General features: G+C 36.9%; 1 protein-coding gene across 1 annotated transcript in view; it reads right to left on the bottom strand.

The window, feature by feature from the left end:
* Window positions 1-19833, bottom strand: part of TMC1 (transmembrane channel like 1) — a 140058-nt gene that overhangs the window by 80581 nt on the left and 39644 nt on the right. The window contains exons 2-3 of the mRNA XM_087822542.1: window positions 5658-5705; window positions 2421-2589 (exon numbers count right to left, since the gene is read on the bottom strand). Of these exons, the coding sequence (XP_087678668.1) occupies window positions 2421-2589; window positions 5658-5705 (217 nt within the window). The remainder of the gene's footprint in view (window positions 1-2420; window positions 2590-5657; window positions 5706-19833) is intronic.

Raw genomic sequence — 19833 nt, 5'->3', positions numbered from 1 at the left:
TAAAAGATCATGAATTAATTAACCTAAATAAATGTGCCCTGGTTTGCCTACTAATCTTTCTCAAAATAAATTTGCTAATACATGTTCTTATTCAAAAAAAAAGATGCTTATCTTCAAAATGAACAATAGAAAATGGACCCTTAACCAGAGATCAGAACTATCAATCATCCCAAATAATTTATGATACAATTCAGAATATTTGCACAAATTGTGACAGCAATAATATAATTGGTAAAACCTATGAAGATGAAGTTCATTTTAGCCAAGTTGGCTCTGTGGAGGAATGGGGAGGTAGAGAAGAGGGGTGCTTGTGGGTTTCTCAGGATCAGGATAAGAATGGGTCCAGTTAGGGATGGACACTGTCAAAGGGACAAGATTTCCTCAGGCAGCAGGGACCAAGACCTGGTGGTCCTATCCTCAGAGGTTGAGCAATTGACATGAGGGCCTTGAACGGACCAAGAGAGCAGAGAAATTCCCACCCAACTCACTTTTCTAAAAGGACCTCACATAAATGGAGAGGAAAGGCAAACTCTAGAACACAACCTGCGTCATGCATATGTGTTGGTGATATTTCCTTAATAAAATACTACTGTCGGGTACATAAGCTTTGCTAATAGAAAATATATCTAAAAAATAAGTAATAATAAGGCATGGAATTTAAAAGTATGTTGTCTTTTATTTTTGAAAGGAACAAAGCATGAAGATACTTTAAAAGAAAATACAACAAAAAAATGCCAGCCCTGGCCTGTGTGGCTCAGTTGGGTGTCCTCTGTGCATCAGGAGGTGGCTGGGTTGATTCCTGGTCAGGGCACATGCCTGGGTTGTGGGTTCGATTCCTGGTCCCTGGGGGTGTGCAGGAGGCAGCTGTTCGATGTTCTGCTCTCACATCGATGTTTCTCTTTCTCTCTCCCTCTCCCTTCCTCTGTCTCTAAAAATCAATAAAAGTTATATTTTTAAAGATCAGAGTAAAAATTTAAAGCAGGTGGTAACTGGGTTATCATAAAAAAAGAAAGAGGAGGGGCTTGGGAAGCAGGAGAAAGAAAAGAAAGAGAAGGAAGGAGAGGAAGAGAGAAAAGAGGAGGGAGATTTAAAAACAGGAATTAATAAAAGTATAATAAAGAAGGGTTACTCTTTTATTTTAAAAGGAGCCACCATCTATTAACGCTAAACTTCTCTAACAAAATTTTCATACAGTTGTATTTAATTATAATTATTTGTGAGCAGGAAAGTAATAGTTAATAATTGAACACTGGACTGTGTCATTTTAGAAGGACACCTTGGAAAGTTCCTCATCATTCAAAGTCCTAGGAGTGCTTGGGAGGCCATCTCCTCACCTCATGGTTATTCCGGCGCCCTACCACCTGGGATTGGCAAGAGTGGTTTGACCATTCTCTTAAATCCTTTCCAAAGGGTCTAGGATTTCTATTATTAGATTTGCTTTACACATACGGTTTTCCAAACTGTCTGCTATCTACAAATTTCTGGAAAGCAAAGACCAAAAAATTATTTTCTTGGATTTTCCCTAAATAGTATTCAATATATTATTCTACACAAAATCAGCACTCAGTAAAATGTTGGCCTGGTGGAACTAAAAAAGAAACAGTGTATTAAAAAGGAAATGACAGGCCAGCCAGTGTGGCTCAGCAGCTGAGCGCTGACCTAGGATCCAGGAGATTGTGGTTCGATTCCTGGTCAGGGCACATGCCCGGGTTGCAGGCTTGGTCCCCAACAGGGAGCGTGCAAGAGGCAGCCGATCAATGGCTCTCTCACCATTGATGTTTCTATCTCTCTCTCTCTCCCTCTCCCTCTCTCTGAAATCAATAAAGATACATTTTTTAAAAAAAAAAAGAAAATGACAATGCCAATCCTCTGCAACAGAGGCCCATACACATTTTTTTTTCTGTAAAGGGAAAGATAGTTGATGTATTAGGCTTTGAGTGCTACATACAGCTCTGTCCCATATTGTCTTTGTTTTTTTTATTAATAACCCTTTAAAACGATAAGAACCATTCTTGACTCTTGGGCTGGAATTAGCCATAGTTTTCCAACCCCTCCTAGTTAAATAAAGTAATTGGGGCTCTTTGTTTAGGAGTTTTCCACTTCGATAATAATGTATATAACCAATGGGATAATTATAAAATATTTAAATTAATTATAACATGTTAATAACTATGGCCATTAAAATCTCTCATAAAGGAATTCCTCTTAGGCCATTTTTAATTTATATCCATTTGTAAATCCTATTTTAATATTAAAATACATTTAACGAAGTAGAGTAAAGTGGCAACATCGTATCAAGCCTGTCTTTCTAAAAGTAGTTTTGATGACCAATTTTAAAGCCAAAGAGGGCCTGAACGGAATGGCCTTCCAGCCATGGGGGGCTTCGGAAGGAAGTTTCCTTGGGGTGGGGCCTGACTTACGCGCCCCGCCTCAGCTTCTTCTTCCTCTCCTTCTCCCTGGCCTTCTTGGTCTCTTCGTCCTCTGGTTCAGGTGGCGGGTCGTCCTCGCTGATAACATCTCTGGTCCGTTTCCTCTTAGGCCTCATGCTCTCCCTTCGAGGTAACTTATCTTCTTCCTCCTCTTCGTCACCTACAGGGCAGTTAGTGCTGCAGTGAGCAATGCTGGAAAGTGTTCTTTCCCGCCACCCAATGGACGCTTACTTTTGAATTAGTGTCACACGTCCGACACCAGTTCTCCGTATCATGATAAGATGTACCGCGCCACATAGATTTCATAACCTTCCATTTAAATACATTTACCTAGGTTATCATTTACTTTGTGGTTCATCTACTCAAATATGTGAATGTAGAACTATGCATTTTAATAATCTTTAGAATTCCAGTCTTCATTCATTTGGGTAACTAGATGACATGGAGTTTAACATCACATCATGAGCTGCAAACCAAGGTTAGGGGTTACCAATCCAACACATATGTGTTGACTTCCACCTGCGTCTTAGAACAGAGGACAGGAATAACTAGAATAATCCTGAAGACATTAACTTAGCCCTTGAGATTTCTCCTAATTCAAATTATCCTCATTCTTGATTATAAATATTTCTTTCTTCTTTTTCCTAAATATCCCCTTCTCAAATGAACTTGATAAATTCATAGTAAATACACTTGCTTGATCATTCTATCCTTATGAATAGAAATAACTTGTCAATACAAATTTAATGTAAAACTGAAAGAAATGATGTTGGTGTTTTTTTTTTAATTAACTAACAATGCCTCATTTTCCCATAACCTCTTAGGAAGCTTCCAGGTAGAGTAGGAAGAGAATTCAGTTCCCTCCTTCACAGTTTATAGAATATAATCCTACTCTACTTTCATCTCTGTAAAATTTTAATTTTCTTAACTTATTCTGACATTCAGCATCAACTTCTATAAAAATCAAATATTATTTATATTTATTACTATCTCTTTTATTTAGAAGCTGCTGTGTAGTTTTCAATTGTACTTCAATAGAAAATTATAAATTGTCTACAGCATAACCTCTGTATTATCTGATTCGATTCTTGGGAGCTGTTTTGTAAGTTTGTAAATTATAGATAATTGGAGAGCAATGCAAAATAATTCTTGTCTGCAGACATACAAATAAACTGTTTAGTAGAGAAATAATTATCCTTCACCAAAAAAGGGGAAAAAACCCATAAAACTGTTATGTCTCTATTTGCATATCATTTCAATATTCCTGATCTATAAATGCGTCTGTTCTTTGGATTTGCCTTTGAGCTGGTTGTAACCCCTCATCAGATTTCTCATTCATTAGTTAAATATGTTCATTTTTGCACATAAGCTTTATCTTTTAACATTACTTATCAAAACTTTTTAAGTGATATTTTAAATCATTGCCTATACTATTAAAGTTTGGTAACACAGATTGAAAACTACTCAGTTATCAAAACTGAACATGAGTTTCACTGGTTGAACACTATGGCAAATGCCATGTGTTATTTGCCCATTCTGGCATTCTGAAAATTTACCCAGCCTTTATTAGGCACGTTAGTCCCTGATTACAGAAAGGACAAAGCTTGATGTGTACTGAGGAACAATTTCACCCACAAATAACTCAAGAACTCAAGCAGCCACCCAGTACTCTGTATTTCAGTGTATTTTGTATTAAAAATAAACTATTAAACTTGCAGAATTTTACCATGGATGAAAAGTTTGCCATTAGATTTATCTTTTACCACTTAAGAATAAAAAGGCTGTCTTTAGTGCTTTAACTAATTTCCAAATATTCAAATTCTAAAAAAATAAATGTCTCCAGTTGACTACTAAATGCAGATTTGTATATAATGTTACTTTTTGGGATTAGCTTGATTCAACATTAAAGGGTAGCAGAATATGCCACCTCAAAATGTGACTGTTGGAGTTCAAAATATACCACCCCAAAATATGCTACTTTGGTATGTTGATTACTTTGAGCTGTAGACATTTGGAAAACAGCAAATTCAGGAAGAAGCTTTCTCTAAACTACATTATCTGCCCAACAACACATTCAACAACAGTTGTTCAATTATCATAAATCCCCACCCCAGGAGTTTCATCCCCAGTGAAGGCTGACACATCACAGGAAAGAAGACTAGAAGTAGACTCTGCATCCAGACAAACTTTGTCACAACCTATCATACTTCCCATCTCTTCTCCTAAGGGCCCGTTCATCTTTCCTAAAAATCATTTACTCTCTGTTAAAAGGCCTACATCCCCCCTCCTTTTCCCTATTAAGATGGTATTTAAGTCTAAATTAAATAGACTAAGCCACCTCAGAGAGTTACTTATTTTTCCCGGGCATCTCCCATATACACATGAGTTATATGTGTTAATAAACTTGTTTGTGTTTTCTCTTGTTTAACTGTCTTATATTATAGGGGTCTTAGCTTAAAACTCAAAAAGGTAGAGGGAAAATTATTTTTCCCTCCCCTACATTATTCAAACCGTGGTATCCAGGATCTGTGTGAGATTCTGGGCTCTTTTCAAATGCAGCAAATTGATGACAACAAATGGCACTGTGAACATTCACTGGTGGCCATATTGCACTTAGGTTATTATATTGATGGTGTTGATGTGTCATCTAATTGAGATGCTGCTTTTCCTTTCAGTTTTGGGAAATTCGAAGCTTTTGCTCACATGATTTTTCCCATGTTCCAGCCCATGAGTGATTTGCGAGTCTGGAAAGGGGTTTCAATCCAGGCTCTTGAGCTAAATCTACACTAAGTAAAAACAACAGAGCAATTTGGATAAAATACAAAAGAACTTGCTTACTCATTTTAATTGAACCGCCTGATCAGTTCAATCAAAATGGCCAATCTGTTCCATTGTAATAGATTCCTCTTTAGAGAAAAACTTTTAGGACAAAGACTATAACAAGGAAAACAGTGGAGAAATAAAAAAGCACGCTTTTCTGGACTAGCAACTACTTGATCATGAGTAACGTGTAAATTGGGCGGGATGTGTGTGTGCCAATTGAATAGAATCTAGAGTGGAGATTCTACTTGCTGGACTTGATCTCTTTTGCGAGACCATCAGAAGTCATTCACACATGCCCCTGTGCTTACACGTGGTGGTGTAATCCCATAAGATAAGAGGATGAATCCCCTGAATTCACTGCTATTCTACAGGAAACATATCCCACATGGGTCCATCCCCACTTACTTGAACTTTCCTCAGTATCATCTTCTTTTTCCTCCACTTGGATTTGTACTGTTGAGGAAAGAAAAAACAAAGTAACTCTTTAAGGGATGGTATAGTTGTCAGTCACTGTTTTTTATTATTTTTATAATAAAGTTCCTTTGTGCAGTTAATAAAAACATTTTTCAGTAAACTTGTCCCAATGAGCATTGTTTATCAAATATCCACAGCTACGGGTTCTTACACAGTGTTGTGCAAAGATTTCTCTGCCTCACTGCCTTCGAGCATTTGCAAAACATATCAATTATAAGCCTGTCAGCTCAATTTAAAATAGCTTCAACCAAAATAAATTCATTGCAATAAATAGGGTTGGGGTTTGTTAAATTATTTTATTCTATGAAAACTGAATTTTTAGTAAAGCTATATCCACATGCATAATTGGTTATTATAACCAAATCAATTTATTAAAATAGAGAATATTTCATTCTAACCAGCAAACCAATGTGAAAGAGTCTTTTTAAAAGTGCTTAAAGGCTGACATTTTCTATTTCAATTGTTTCTTAAGTATTATATGGATACAAACTAAATTTTCTAATATATGATTTACCTTGACAATGTGAAGATAAGAGATATTGCAGTTCTTTCTAAGACAAAAAACATTTCTTCTGTTTATCTCTCACCCCATACTAAAACAGTACAGTGTCTTTTTAGTTTTGCTCCATTTTTATGAAGACATATAAAGATTTTACAAAATTTTTAATGTAAAGTAATATGGGAAAATATATTAATTGGCAGATTTTTTCCCCTTGTCAACTATTATCCATTCATTATTTGTTTAGTCAGCCAGAGACAAGCAAAGCTCTGAGACTTGGCATGGTAAAATTACAGTAGACTAATTCTTTAAAACCATAGTCTAGTAACCTGCTTATAAAATATTAATTTTATCATTTTTATTTAAGGTGGGTGGGCATAAGTAAAAAAAAAAAATCAAAGCTGGCAATGTTGTTGTGAACACAGGAAACAACCTCTGGTTTTGTTTCTGCTCAAGCGCTGTCAAAGGTTATTATTCAGAACTTAACAGGCATATTGCAAAGGCAACACATGCCAAGAGTTTAAATTCCATTCACAAAGAAGATTATTGTAAAAGTACTTTTTGCCTTTAAAAAGCATCTGCATAAAAATTTTTAGAATATGCAAAAATGTTATCATTCAACGTCAGCCATGCAATGCAAAAATAATTGCTCTTTTATTCAGAGTGGATATATGCCCACTGTCACTGGCTGTAACTGGATCTGCACAAAGATCTTTATGTCACCACTGAGAGTTCACGATAGTGAAGGCAGACACTTCTAAGAAGATATTCTATATTCAACAATAGGTCATGGTCTTTTATTTGCAATTAATGCCACCTCCAAGCTTCATCAGTCAAAGGAGAAGTCCCTAGGAAGGCGTTTTAATGCTATAAGATTAGCCTTGGAGCAATGTCTGGTCAGTGTGTATAAAATACAGAAACAGTTAAGGACAAATAGCAAAGGCTGATGCATAGCCCATTCTGCAACATGCTAAAGCAAAAATTCACATAAAATGTTATACTGATTTATGATAATCAACCCACTAGACAAGATTAAATAAAGCTAATTAAATGAAATAAAATAAAAATACTAAATGAACAAAAATGTAAGAAAATCTTTAGGAAGGATCATATATATATTAAATAAAATCAGCAGAATGAAATGTCTCAAAACAAAGAGATGAGCAACAAATCAATTTTCTTTGATAACATGGGAGAGAAAAAAACAGGGTTGAAATCATAAATCATCTTTTCAGATACTAGACGAATAGTCATAAATGACCATTAAGTGAAACCTAAAAATTCACAATAGGAGACATCCTGGTGGCGGCAAGTAAAGAACTAAAAAAGAGCTATGGTTTCTAAGTGATGTAATGGAGAGTATTGAAGAAAAACCCCTTCCCTCCTCTGAGTGACTTTCCAACAGTAACTGTCTCAGTTGGTGCATGATCATCTGCACATGTTCATTAAGTGCCCTCTTTACTGAATAGCATTCCCTTGTCTGGAAGTTGAGTCAGGGGCCATGAACAGTCATTTTTATAGTTATTGCGATCACAATTGGTTTGTTCTTGATTCAAAGGATCAGCAAAGGCATCATCAGCCTCAAGAACTAAATTGCAGCACTGTGACCAGGAGATTTAAGACTCCGTGAACCTCAGAACAAACTTGACTTTAATGGACTATTATTTGGCCTGAAAAGCAACTGTAATGCTGGTCTGTATCTCCTGCAACTCAAAGTGATGCTAAAGAACTAAGCTAAGAAAGCCCTCCAAGACAAAAAGACTGTTCAAGAGAAACTCAGAACACTTAAATGGGAGCAACACACTGTCTTTCCCTTCTCAGACAATGTTTGGCATGGCCTCTTGCCATTCCTTCTCTCAGCAATTTAGTAGTTTATTTCCAATCCCATGACCCCTTCATGCTTTGGCTGCTTCCCAAAACCTATTGATTATGTACTTTAAAAATAAACTCTCTCTTGCAGAGTGATTCGGAGGACAGTGAATAAGAGAAAGGGAGGATCCTGTTAAAATGTTGGAGGCAACAAGCAAAACTCCATTGAAGTAAGCCTATTTAAGACAGGAATATGCAATAGGAGCAGATGAACTCCTAGGCAACCCAGATCCTCATTTCATGCAAATAGACCCAGTAATTAAAAACACTAAAAGGAAACAACAGCAAAATGTCACATTTCAAATGTATTGGAATCATTCAGAAAAGTGGATGTTGTTCCAGGCTTTCTTTTTTAACCAGTAGCACTGGAAGTAGTTTATGTTCCTCAGGATCAGAGTGGCCAAGTAGCTAGAGGAGTTAAATGATATTGCCTATTCCTCTGACCCACATTTATAATTCTTGAAGGGATGTTTGCAGCACCAGGTTATTACTTTGGAAACTAGAAATTCATTTATTCCATTAGCATTTATTGTAAACACTCACAAGAGAGTACAGAGAGAAATGCTCTGGGATGGGAGTTTATAGACTGTAGAACACCACTGCTTTTCAGAAGTTTTGTTCTTTGATAGCAGTAAAATCTACAGTTAGTTATGAGGATCTTATCCAGCTTACTTGGGTTATAGCAACAATTTGTTAGTTATGTTTATTAGGCTTTTGGGGGTGTTCCTTTTCAAGGCTCCTTTGTGTGTGTGAGGAAATGTCGACATCAGTCCCTTGCATTTCAGTGGGATACCTTTCCCCGCAGACTGCACTGCCCTGAGAAAGATATTAATCTATGCTGTAACCGATCTTAGCTGAAGAACCCACGTCATCAGTCCGTGGTATGATGTGGGATGTGAGAGGAAGAGGAAAATCCAGGCCAACCCCAGGGATTTTGGCCTGGTAACCAGAAGGATAGAACTGCAAAAGAAGGGGAAGGGAAAGCTGTAGGGAGAATAGCATAAATGGGAAGAGCGGGTTGAAGATCAGGAGTCTAATCTGACACGTTGGATTTGAGAGACATTCAAGCTTCAGTTGAGTAAGCAGTGGATATCTGAGTCTTCCAGCTGGGCTGATCATCAAATTAACAGACAGGTTAACCAGGAGAAAACCAAATTCTAATATGCGCACCTGGGGAATTTACATAAGCATGAAAATTCCAAAGACAGTGAGGCAACATTAGAAATATATGACAATTTGGACAAAGAAAAAAAGGGGGAAATGGGGTCTCGGATTTCAGAATTAAGAAGGGGTGATTTACAGGGAGCTGAAGAAGAGCTGAACACACCGCAGGCAAATTCTTGCTAGGCAACTCAGAAACAATGGGACAAAGCAGGCCTCTACCTTACAGGCCCCTGCTGGAAGCCTTCCTATTTAACATACTTAATTCAAGTTAGGCTAAGGCATACTAAAATTTCCATCCTAAAGCAGGTTTTTGTATGAATCTCTAGGGTAGAAAACAGGGGAGGATCAAAGGTTCTTTCTGAGTCTTTTGTTTCTTAATAACAGCTTTAAACCAGTATCCCAAAAGGCATCTTCAGAGTGGCAAAATTTTGGTCCCCCTCAGCTATTTTTAGTTAAGGACAAGAAGATGCTTATGACATTTGTTTACAACAATCCCAAATCCTTCAAATGATGGAATTAAGCATAATAGTTTTTGAGTAAAGAATCCTCTCAGGAGTAGTAAACACATACTAAGATCATTGCCCTTAAATATCATCAAGGTATCTAGGAAAAAACGTTTAATTAAACAAACCTAGGCTGATAGCCTTTCTGGATGTGACAGTATCTTCTTTAAGACCACTGGGAAAAAAAAGAACACAATGGGGCACATACATTAAAAAACACCCCAGCCCCGGCAGGCATGGCTCAGGGGTTGAGCATTGACCTAGGATCCAGGAGGTCACGGTTCAATTCCTGGTCAGCGTTGCTGGGCTCGATTCCCAGTTGGGGGCCTGTAGAAAGCAGCTGATCAATGACTCTCTCATCATTGATGTTTTCGTTTTTCTCTTTCTCTCTCCCTCTCCCTTCGTCTCTCTGAAATCAATAAAGATATATTAAAAAAAAAAAAACTAAACAAAAACCCACCCCAATATAATTAATGCAAAAAGGCTGGTCATATTTTCAAATATTATAATATCTTGGAGATACTAAATAGATCTTTTATTTAATTAATTAATTTATTTGTATCCTTTCTGAGGATATTTTTTCCATTGAGTTTTTAAAGAGAGTAGACGGGAAGGAGGAGGGAGAGAGGAACATTGATGTGAGAGCGACACATGAGTTCGCTGCTTCCTGCATGAACCCGACCCTGTCCGGGGAGTGAACCTGCAACCGAGGTACATGCTCTTGACTGGGAATCGCGCCCACGGCCCTTTGTTCTGCGGCCTACGCCCTACACCATTAAGCCAAACTGGCCGGGGCCTAAATAGCTCTTTCAAATCACTGTGGTTATAAAACTACAAAAAGAATAATAATTTGGGTCCCAAAGAGGGGAGTAGGCAAGAAATACAACTGCTGTAGCATTTGTCATTCTATGGTGTTTTTCCTCTAGGTAAATTTATTATTATTATTTTTTTAGGATCTGATGCCCTTAAAAGTAGAACATAAATAGTGACTGATACTTGCTTTATTAATATTTATTAATATTATAAAATATTGTAGTTGCCAAGTAGAACAGGATGAATTCTGTAGAGAAACACACTTTACTATATAAGGTCCGGGAGAAAGAATGGTTAACCCTGAAAAGAACGGAGAGAGAAAAAGATCCACTCAAAATAAAATCCTTGCTTCTATCCTTTTACAATGAAAATAAATATTTTTTACATGCATAAAAAGGAGAGATTTTGGGGTTTTTTTGCACTTTTCCCTTCTGTTTTTATTGTACATGAAATTAAAATTAAACACAGGCTGAGTGAAGAGGATAACTGGTATATTTCCGAATTCTACCACCCTTGAGTTGGAAGAGTAACTATGAAATACTGAAGCATAATTCTTCAAATAGCGAATTATATATATTGGAGTATTTGCGAGAAACTACAATTAGATATTTCATGACACCATTGGTCTACAGAAAGAATAAAAACAGCTTTTATTCTATGTGGTTTGGAGGGTTGGCTTTTTGTTAACTATACAAATTCAATAAATAAATAGCTATTTACAAAGGCATTTAGAGCTCTCTGTGGTTACAAAAAAGTAGTGATGTGTCTTGCTTTTTCTCTGCATTTAGATTATTTTGGGGGAGGGGATCTTTCTTATTTAACCATGCTGTCATAATATAGATTCAGAGTGTGTGCTCTCACAGTGCAATTACCACCGTAAAGGGCAACCACTGTAAATAAGTGTGCTGAAATAAAAATACATTAGCTTGTGTGAGTTTTTGTGGCTAGAATCTTTTATAGTAATAGGATACCAAAATAACAACCAGATGAAAATAATGCCTTATAAAACCCTGGTGGCTATGCTTACATCCTTGGATTGCTTAGAACAAAAAAGCATCTTTCTGTCCCCCAAAGCATTTTTGCAATATTCCAAGTCATAAAGAATGGTTGTCAGGATTTATGGCTAAACAAACAAAATGAAACAAACAAAAAAAACTCTAAAGAATTATGAAATGACTGAAAGCAGACAATTGATCGTAGAGCATAAAGAAGCAGGAAGCGAGGCTGGCTGAACTCTGTACAGTCCTCACATGCCTTCCTTACACTGTTTTTGTTCCCATAGAAGATGCTAATTACTGCTCATTAGCATACATTAGCAAATGTTAATGAGTGTCTTCTAAAGAACAAAAGGCAGTGGGGGCAGAGTAGAGTCAGAAAGAAGGCTGAATGGTGAGAAAAAGGGTGCAACAGAAGAGAAGACAGAGAACATGAGTGGTTTAGGGCTTGGATTTGTAGTTTCCTGAAATTTCAGAAAACCGTCTCCCTGACAAAATAGTAAAGCTCCCAAAAAGATAAAATAATTTAGTTTGTTTTTCTCTAGAAAAAAAGAAAAGAAAGAAAAAGACAGAGCAGACATTAACTAAAACAATCATTTTTTTTCCCTACTCTTTAGCTGCTTGGGGAGAAATTATACTTTGTAGGATTTGCTATTGAACTAGGAATATTAGTTAACATTGAAATCAGTTAATGAAAAGGAATTTTGAATTCTAGGTGTCCTCATAAGTTTGTAATCATTGTGACCACCCATCCACCCATTCCAGTTTTTCCCCCACAGACTCAATTTATTGTATTCAATAAGACTAAACCTGTAATTTGGATATGGTCTGTAATTTTATTAAAATAGTTCACATAGACTGTGGTGTATGCATTAATTTCTATCCTAAGGGCAGTGGTTAACTCTAGCTAGTAATACACAATGTTAGAATGAAGATTTAACATCTGAAAAACCAGTCAGAAGCACTTCAGCCATCCCTAGCTCAAATTAATACCAGATGGTTTGTTAATTGAAGTAATGCTTATTAGAAATGAATTTTGTGAAATGAAATGTGATGAAGGTATGTCAATTGGCTAGACATATTGACTACACCCTGTCCTGGTTTTCGCAGGGTAGGAGAATATACCAGGCTCAATAATCATCTTCTTTTGGAATGACAGACCCGAGATTCATATGGTCTTTTGTTTTGGCACTAAATGGAAAATTTTGTTATCTCACAAAACCCTTATGAAGTGGGCATTATTATTCTCATTTTCCAGATAAGGAATCAGAGAACTAGAGAGGAGAAGTGAGTAAAAAACCTCAGCTAGCATAGCTAGTAATTTACAGAGCTGAGATTTGGCTTGAAGTCATCCCAAATCCATCAACAAGAATTATTGATTTTACATCCTGGATCTGTCTGTTTCTCTCAGTCACCACTGTCAAAATCACAGAAAAGCTATCATTGCCTTTTTCCAGGAATATTGAATTAGCCCCTCTTGTGCCATTCAATCCATTCTCCATGCTGCAGTTATCATGGATGTAATTTTACATTTACTTATTAGATTGTGTTTGTTTGTTTGGCAATATATAAACTACAAATATTCAAGGTTGCATCTAATTGCCTTTTCATAACAGCCAATAGGATATATCTTATCCTTTCCATTTTTCAGGTGACTTTATAAAAAATAAAAATCACAGTAAAACTTTGAAACTCTAGAGGAAATATGTTTTGTCAAAAATAACAAAATTGCCATTCACTGTAGAATATTAGAAGAAATAGTAGGTTTTCCCCCTAAAATATTATATATTACATTTTGTACAAATAACAAATGCTTTGGTTTCAGTAAAGCTAAAAGGGCAATTAAGAATAGAAAAAGGAAGGTGGGACAGAGAGACATAGGCAAATCTTCTGGAGTCAGAAAATAGAGGTCTAGAAAAAAAAAAGATCTTGAAGGTGGAGGAGAAAGCAGATAATAAAAGCTTAAATACAAGACAAGACCATGAACCCATATGCCTCAAATAAAAGATCATTTTAAATTTAAGACAAAGTGGGAGTCGTGCATTGGTATAAGCATCATTCTAAATAGCAGGGGCAAAATGAGAACTTTTGGGGTGAAATATATTAAGAATTTATAAATGGAAGAGCTTTTTTTTGGTTTTTGTTTTTTTTTAATTTTAGATAAAAGTAAAAGAAACAAGCAGATGACATGATACTGTATATAAAGAACCCTAAAGATTCCACCAAAAAACTACCAGAACTGATAAATGAATTCAGTAAAGTAGCAGGATACACAATACATATCCTGAAAACAGTTACATTTTTATACACCAATAATGAACTATAAGAAAAGGAAACTAATAAAACAATCCCATTTACAAATGTGTTAAAAACCCCCACAAAAACCTAGGAATAAATTTAACCAAGGACATAAAAGACCTGAACTCAATAAATTATAGGACACTGAAGAAAGAAACTGAAGAAGACACAAATAAGTGGAAGCATATATCATGTTCATGGAGAGGAAGAATTAACATCATTAAAATGTCCATACTACCTAAAGCAACCTATAGATTCAATGAAATTCCTATCAAGATACCAATGGAGTATTTCACAGAACTAGAACAAGTATTTCAAAAATTTATATAAAACCACAAAAGACCCCAAATAGCTACAGCAATCTTGAGAAAGAACAAAGTTAGAGGAATCATGTTACCTGATATCAAACTATACCACAAGGCCATAGTAATCAAAACAGCATGGTACTGGCATAAAAACAGACATACAGATCAATGGAACAGAATAGAAAGCCCAGAAATAAACCCATGCCCTATGGTTAATTAATATTTGACAAAGGAGGCAAAAACATACTGAAAGGTTAAAGTTGGTGGTGGGTAGGCAGGCTAAATAGCCATCTCAGATGGTGAATAAAGAAAAATTAAATTCATTTAAAGCAAAGGAAATTGGGGATGGGGATATCCAAAGGAAGGGCTACATAGCACCAAGCCAAAGGGTATTGGGTCCATGATGGCAGTAAAAATGTACTTAGGACAGTGAAACAAGGAAGAGCATAGAAGAAGCAACTAGAGAGCCCAGGCTGGGATGCTTTGGCTCACTGAGAAGTCAGAGAAAAGGGGGCCTTGGAGACAGGTTGAGGGGGTAAGCCCAAGATGAGCTGCCGCTGCCCATTGCTCCCCTGGATGCGAGTCTAGTGGGGTCCCTTCAGAGGAAAGTGGGGAGAAGGGAATTGTGCTGGCTTGCTTCCCTGGGGGAGAGTACCTGCTGGATCCTTTATCCTGAGTGTATGTATTTATCTTTCTCTTGCAGGTGGAAATCTTAGGGAAGGTCTTAAGGGAGGGTCTTAATAGAATATTCATCAGCTTTCCAGGAGTGCTCTTTCAGGGTCATGGTCTTCACTGATTGATCAGTACCAGGGCAGGGGGTCATTTGTCAATGTAGCTGTTCCTGAGACATTCACAGCATCACTTGTCTAGTTTTGCTGTTTTTCTGGGCCTGGAGTTGAAATACAACTGAGGCCTAGATGTTATCTTTAGGGAAGAAAAGGTCGGGGGGTCTAAACCATATACCCAGTGATACGCTAGGGAAGGGTAAGTTACCCTGGGGGTGAAGTTCTTGTTTTCCCAGTTTTGCCCCTTGCTAGGTATCTGGGGCTTCCCTGGTGAATTTCTATACTTGGCCCATTGTCCTTGCTCTGCTTATATTTGTCTAACACATAAAATTGGATAAAGACAGTCTATTCAATAAATGGTGCTGGGAAAATAAGAAAAGGACATGCGAAAAAAATGAAACTAGACCACCTCCTTACACCATACACAAGAATAAACTCAAAATGCATTAAAGACTTAAATGTTAGATTTGAAGCCATAAAAATCCTAGACTAAAACATAGGCAGTAAAATCTCAGACATTTCTCATAGGAAACAAAGCAAAAATAAACAAACAGGACCACGTCAAACCAAACAGTTTTTGCACAGCAAAGGAAACCATCAACAAAATGAAAAGACAACCTATCGAATGGGGGAACATATTGGCCAATGGTACAGCTGATAAGGGGTTAATATCCAAAATTTATAAAGAACCTATAAAACTCAACACCAAGAAAACAAACAATTCAATTAAAAAATGGGCAAAGCACCTGAATAGAGGCTTCCCAAAGAGGACATACAGATGGCCAATAAACATATGAAAAGGTGCTCAATGTCACCATTCATCAGAGAGATACAAATTAAAACCAAAATGAGATATCACCTCACACTTGTCAGAATGGCTACCATCAATAAATCAACAAACCACAAACGTTGGCAAGGATGTGGAGAAAAGGGAACCCTAGTACACTGCTGGTGAGAACGCAGGTTGGTACAGCCACTATAGAAAGCAGTATGGAGTTACCTCAAGAATTAAAAATGGCCCGGCCGGGCGTGGCTCAGCGGTTGATTGTCGACCTAGGATCCAGGCTATCGGGGTTCGATTCCCAGTCAGGGCACATGCCCGGGTTGCGGGCTCGATCCCCAGTCGGGGCGTGCAGGAGGCAGCCGATCAATTACTCTCTCATCATTGATGTTTCTCTCTCTCTCTCTCTCTCTCTCCCTTTCCTCTCTCTGAAATCAATAAGGATATATAAAAAAAAAAAAGAATTAAAAATGGAACTAACTGCCTTATGACCCAGCGATTCCATCTCTGGGAATATATCGGAAGAAACCTAAAACACTAACTCGAAAGAATATTTTATGCACCCATACGTTCATGGCAGCATTATTTACAATAGCCAAGATTTGAAAGCAGCCCAAGTGGCCATCAGTAGATGAGTGGATTAAAAAGCTGTGGTATATTTACACATTTACTCAATGGAATACTATGAGGCCTTAAAAAAAAGGAACTCTCACCTTTTGTAGCAGCATGGTTGGACCTGGAGAGTATTATGCTAAGTGAAATAAGCCAGTCAGAGAAAAAGACAAGTACCATATGATTTCACTTTTATGTGGAATCTAAAGAACAAAATAAACTAACAAACAAAACAGAAACTGACTCATAGATAGAGAACAGACAACTGTCAGAGAGGAGGCGGGTTGGAGGGAGGTATGGTGATTGTCAGGGGGAAGGGAGCCGGAGGGAGGTAGAACAGAGTAAAGAGGAGATAAATAGTGATGAAGGAGACTTGATTTTGGGTGGTGAACACACAATACAATATACAGATAATGTATTATAGAATTGTATACCTGAAACCCATATAATTTTATTAACCAATGTCACCCCAATAAAAATACATAAAAATGAAAAAAATAAAGACAAAAAGGTAAAAAACTAGGTAAACACAGAAATTTTTTTAGTTGGATGAGAGCTAGGAGTGTTACCAATAAATACATCAATTTTTTTTGTTCCAACACATAAGTATTTAGTATAGATGCTAAAGGGTAATATTATTAAAACAAAGGAAAGAATTTATGTCTGTGACTTTATGATCCATTCCTGGCATCATTTTGGTCATGGTTATTAAACATATTACATAAGATTACAACCAGTGATTTCTAATTATCTTTCTTTTTGTAGACTATCAGAGTCAAAACTGGCCAAATCACGTATCTCACAAGGGTCAACCAATTCCTGGGTGAAATTGATACCTCAATGAAAAACAGAATATAATATAATCTATGACAATAAAATTGAGACCATATGTATAACATATATAACTTTTTCTTTAAAAAAAAAAAAAGCTAAAATTATTAAGACCTTTTTTTGTGCAAAATACATTCCAACTAATGTCGTTTCATTTCATGCTCATAATAATGTAATAAGATAGTAATTACAAGCATTATTTTACTGTAAGAGACCTGAGGCTCAGAAAAATTAACTGATTTGTTAAAGTCTCTATAGTAAGAAAGTGGCAGAACCACAAATCAAAGCTAGGAGAATGAGTATGAATTCCAAAACTCAAGTTCTTAAACAATAGAATTTATTCTTCTAAAATGAAACATTGTCTTCAATGTGAAAATGAACAAGCTAACTGAGGATACACATCCAAGATTTATCTGTGCCTGATGGGACTAATTACTGAGATCAATATGTTCCAGTTCAACTCTTTCCTTCTATCAAAGAAACTCTGGATACACTCTGTTCAATGACTTGCCAAAGATCACAAAACCAATAAGTGGCAAAACCATGATTTAAATCCTAGCCTTTTATTTCCACATCTGTTTTCACACCATGCATTGTAAAAGTTCACCTGAAAGGTGCCAAAGTCTCTGCTATAAAGTCAACAACGATGAATGCAAGCAACTTAGCAACACAGGGGGTCTGAAATAGGACATATGCATAGATTCAAATCCAGGTTTCTGCTAGCAACTTCAGTCGCTACACGGCCAAACGGTGGTTAACACAAAATGCATATCTGGATACCACAAGTTTGCCACACTTTATTCTTTAGCCCAGGCTCCATTCAACTCAGTACCTCTCACAGATGTCCCTCAGAGCGTTAACATAAGTGCTCAGTGGATGCTTGTTAAGTCAATGATTTAAACCAGAATAAATACCAAACCAGAAGGACACAGGGTAGATCCGAACACCAGTCTGTCTCGAGAGCAAATTATACTGTGACAAGAGGCAATCCCACCATTTGCCATCAGTATTGGCTATGGGAAGAATAGGGAACAATGATGGGGTATTAATAATTTATTGTCCATATCTGAGCTATATTCTAAGCATAACCTCATCCAATGTAATTCAATAAATATATATCGTTCATCTACTCTGTGCAAGGCTCCGTGCCCAATATTAGAGAAGATGCATGCATTAGTAAAAGCGTGTGATGATTAATTTTATGTGTCACCTTTTCTGAGCCACAGAATAACCAGATATTTGGTTAAGCATTATTCTGGGTGTGTCTTTATAAAGAAGGCCTGAATCATAAAACATGAAAAAAACAAAACAAAAACAGGAATAGAGCAGCCAGTATTTAGCAAAAAACATTTGATTCCCACAGTGTTAAGAAAGAAGCTAGCTCATAAAATGTTAATAGTGCTTTCTTTAGTAGTGGCTAAAATGTTCCAGCTTGTAATAGAGCTCAGGAAAATGCTTCTGGAACATTCTGGAAGTTTAAAGAGAAGTGATGGGAGAGGGTGCTAGTCAATTAACTCTCCTTTGTCTTAGTTGCCAAATTAAGAGACCTCAGTGACTATTGTTAGGGCAGGCTCCTGCCATGATCCTCACTTTACAGAGAAGAGATCAGTAGTAAAAGGTGGCACAGATAATTTACCTATTAGTTCATTCAAGCAACAAGAATATACTTAGTGTCTGTGGAGACAAACAAAGCACTAAAAGGGACTTTATAGCTTAGGTGAAGGACCATTGTCTTGTTCTTAGAATCAAACAGATCTGAGTTCAAATCCTAGCTCTGCCACTCAAAAAGCATGACCACAGGCTCCTTTTCAACCTCTCTGAGCATCAGCTCCCATTTCAGCAAATCATGTAAACAAATAATCTCATAGGAAGGTTGTGATAATTAAACCAGTGTGTGGCAGTGTCTGGTGTATAGAAGGAATTCAAATCTACATTAATCTAATGAAACCTGGGGAGCCATAAAGCAAATAAGAAGTGAAACATTTGGCGTTAAGTAGGAATATATTTAATTACCTGATATCTAATGTCAAGGACAGAAGCTGAGAGAAAGGAGATATCTCAGAGCTGAGATGATCAGAGTAAGCAGCATGAAAGGGGCAGACTTAAATTGTGTCTCCAGGTGTCAGGATCCCCGAAGTCGTCTATCTCATCTTAACAACAGGAATAAAGCTGAACAAACTGAAAATCAACAACTCTTCTTAGGTCTTTCAGAGAATTGAGGTCATAGGGCAAACTGCAGCCTCAAAACTGGAGAGAGAGACAGGAAGATGCAGAGGATCACAACTTACTGGAGCAGAACCCTCTGTTCAAACTGTTACTGAGTAGGAAAACCTACACTGTAACTGACAAATCGCTGGAGGCTCCTGTGGATGACTGGGAATTAAAGGAATCTCAAAAACAGAGTGGGATTGGTGGAGAGGAAGGACAACTCCATTGGGGAAAATGGGGGTGGAGGTGGAATTTGTAACAATAGGTGCTGTTCCATGACTGTGTTACTCATAAACAATTCAAAAATTGCAAGGATCAAAAATATCCAGGGTCCACAGAGAAAGCCAATGATGGTTGTGTTACTAAGTGAATAAATCTATTTGATATAGTGAGTTGCATATAGGTGTTTGTCTTCAGTATTTCCCAAGATCCAACCACACATGG

This window comes from Miniopterus natalensis, chromosome 12 (assembly GCF_054644295.1).
Source record: "Miniopterus natalensis isolate mMinNat1 chromosome 12, mMinNat1.hap1, whole genome shotgun sequence".
Taxonomy (NCBI): Eukaryota; Metazoa; Chordata; class Mammalia; order Chiroptera; family Miniopteridae; genus Miniopterus; species Miniopterus natalensis.
The sequence above is the reverse complement of the archived record's forward strand: the minus strand, read 5'-3'. Positions and strand labels throughout refer to the sequence as shown.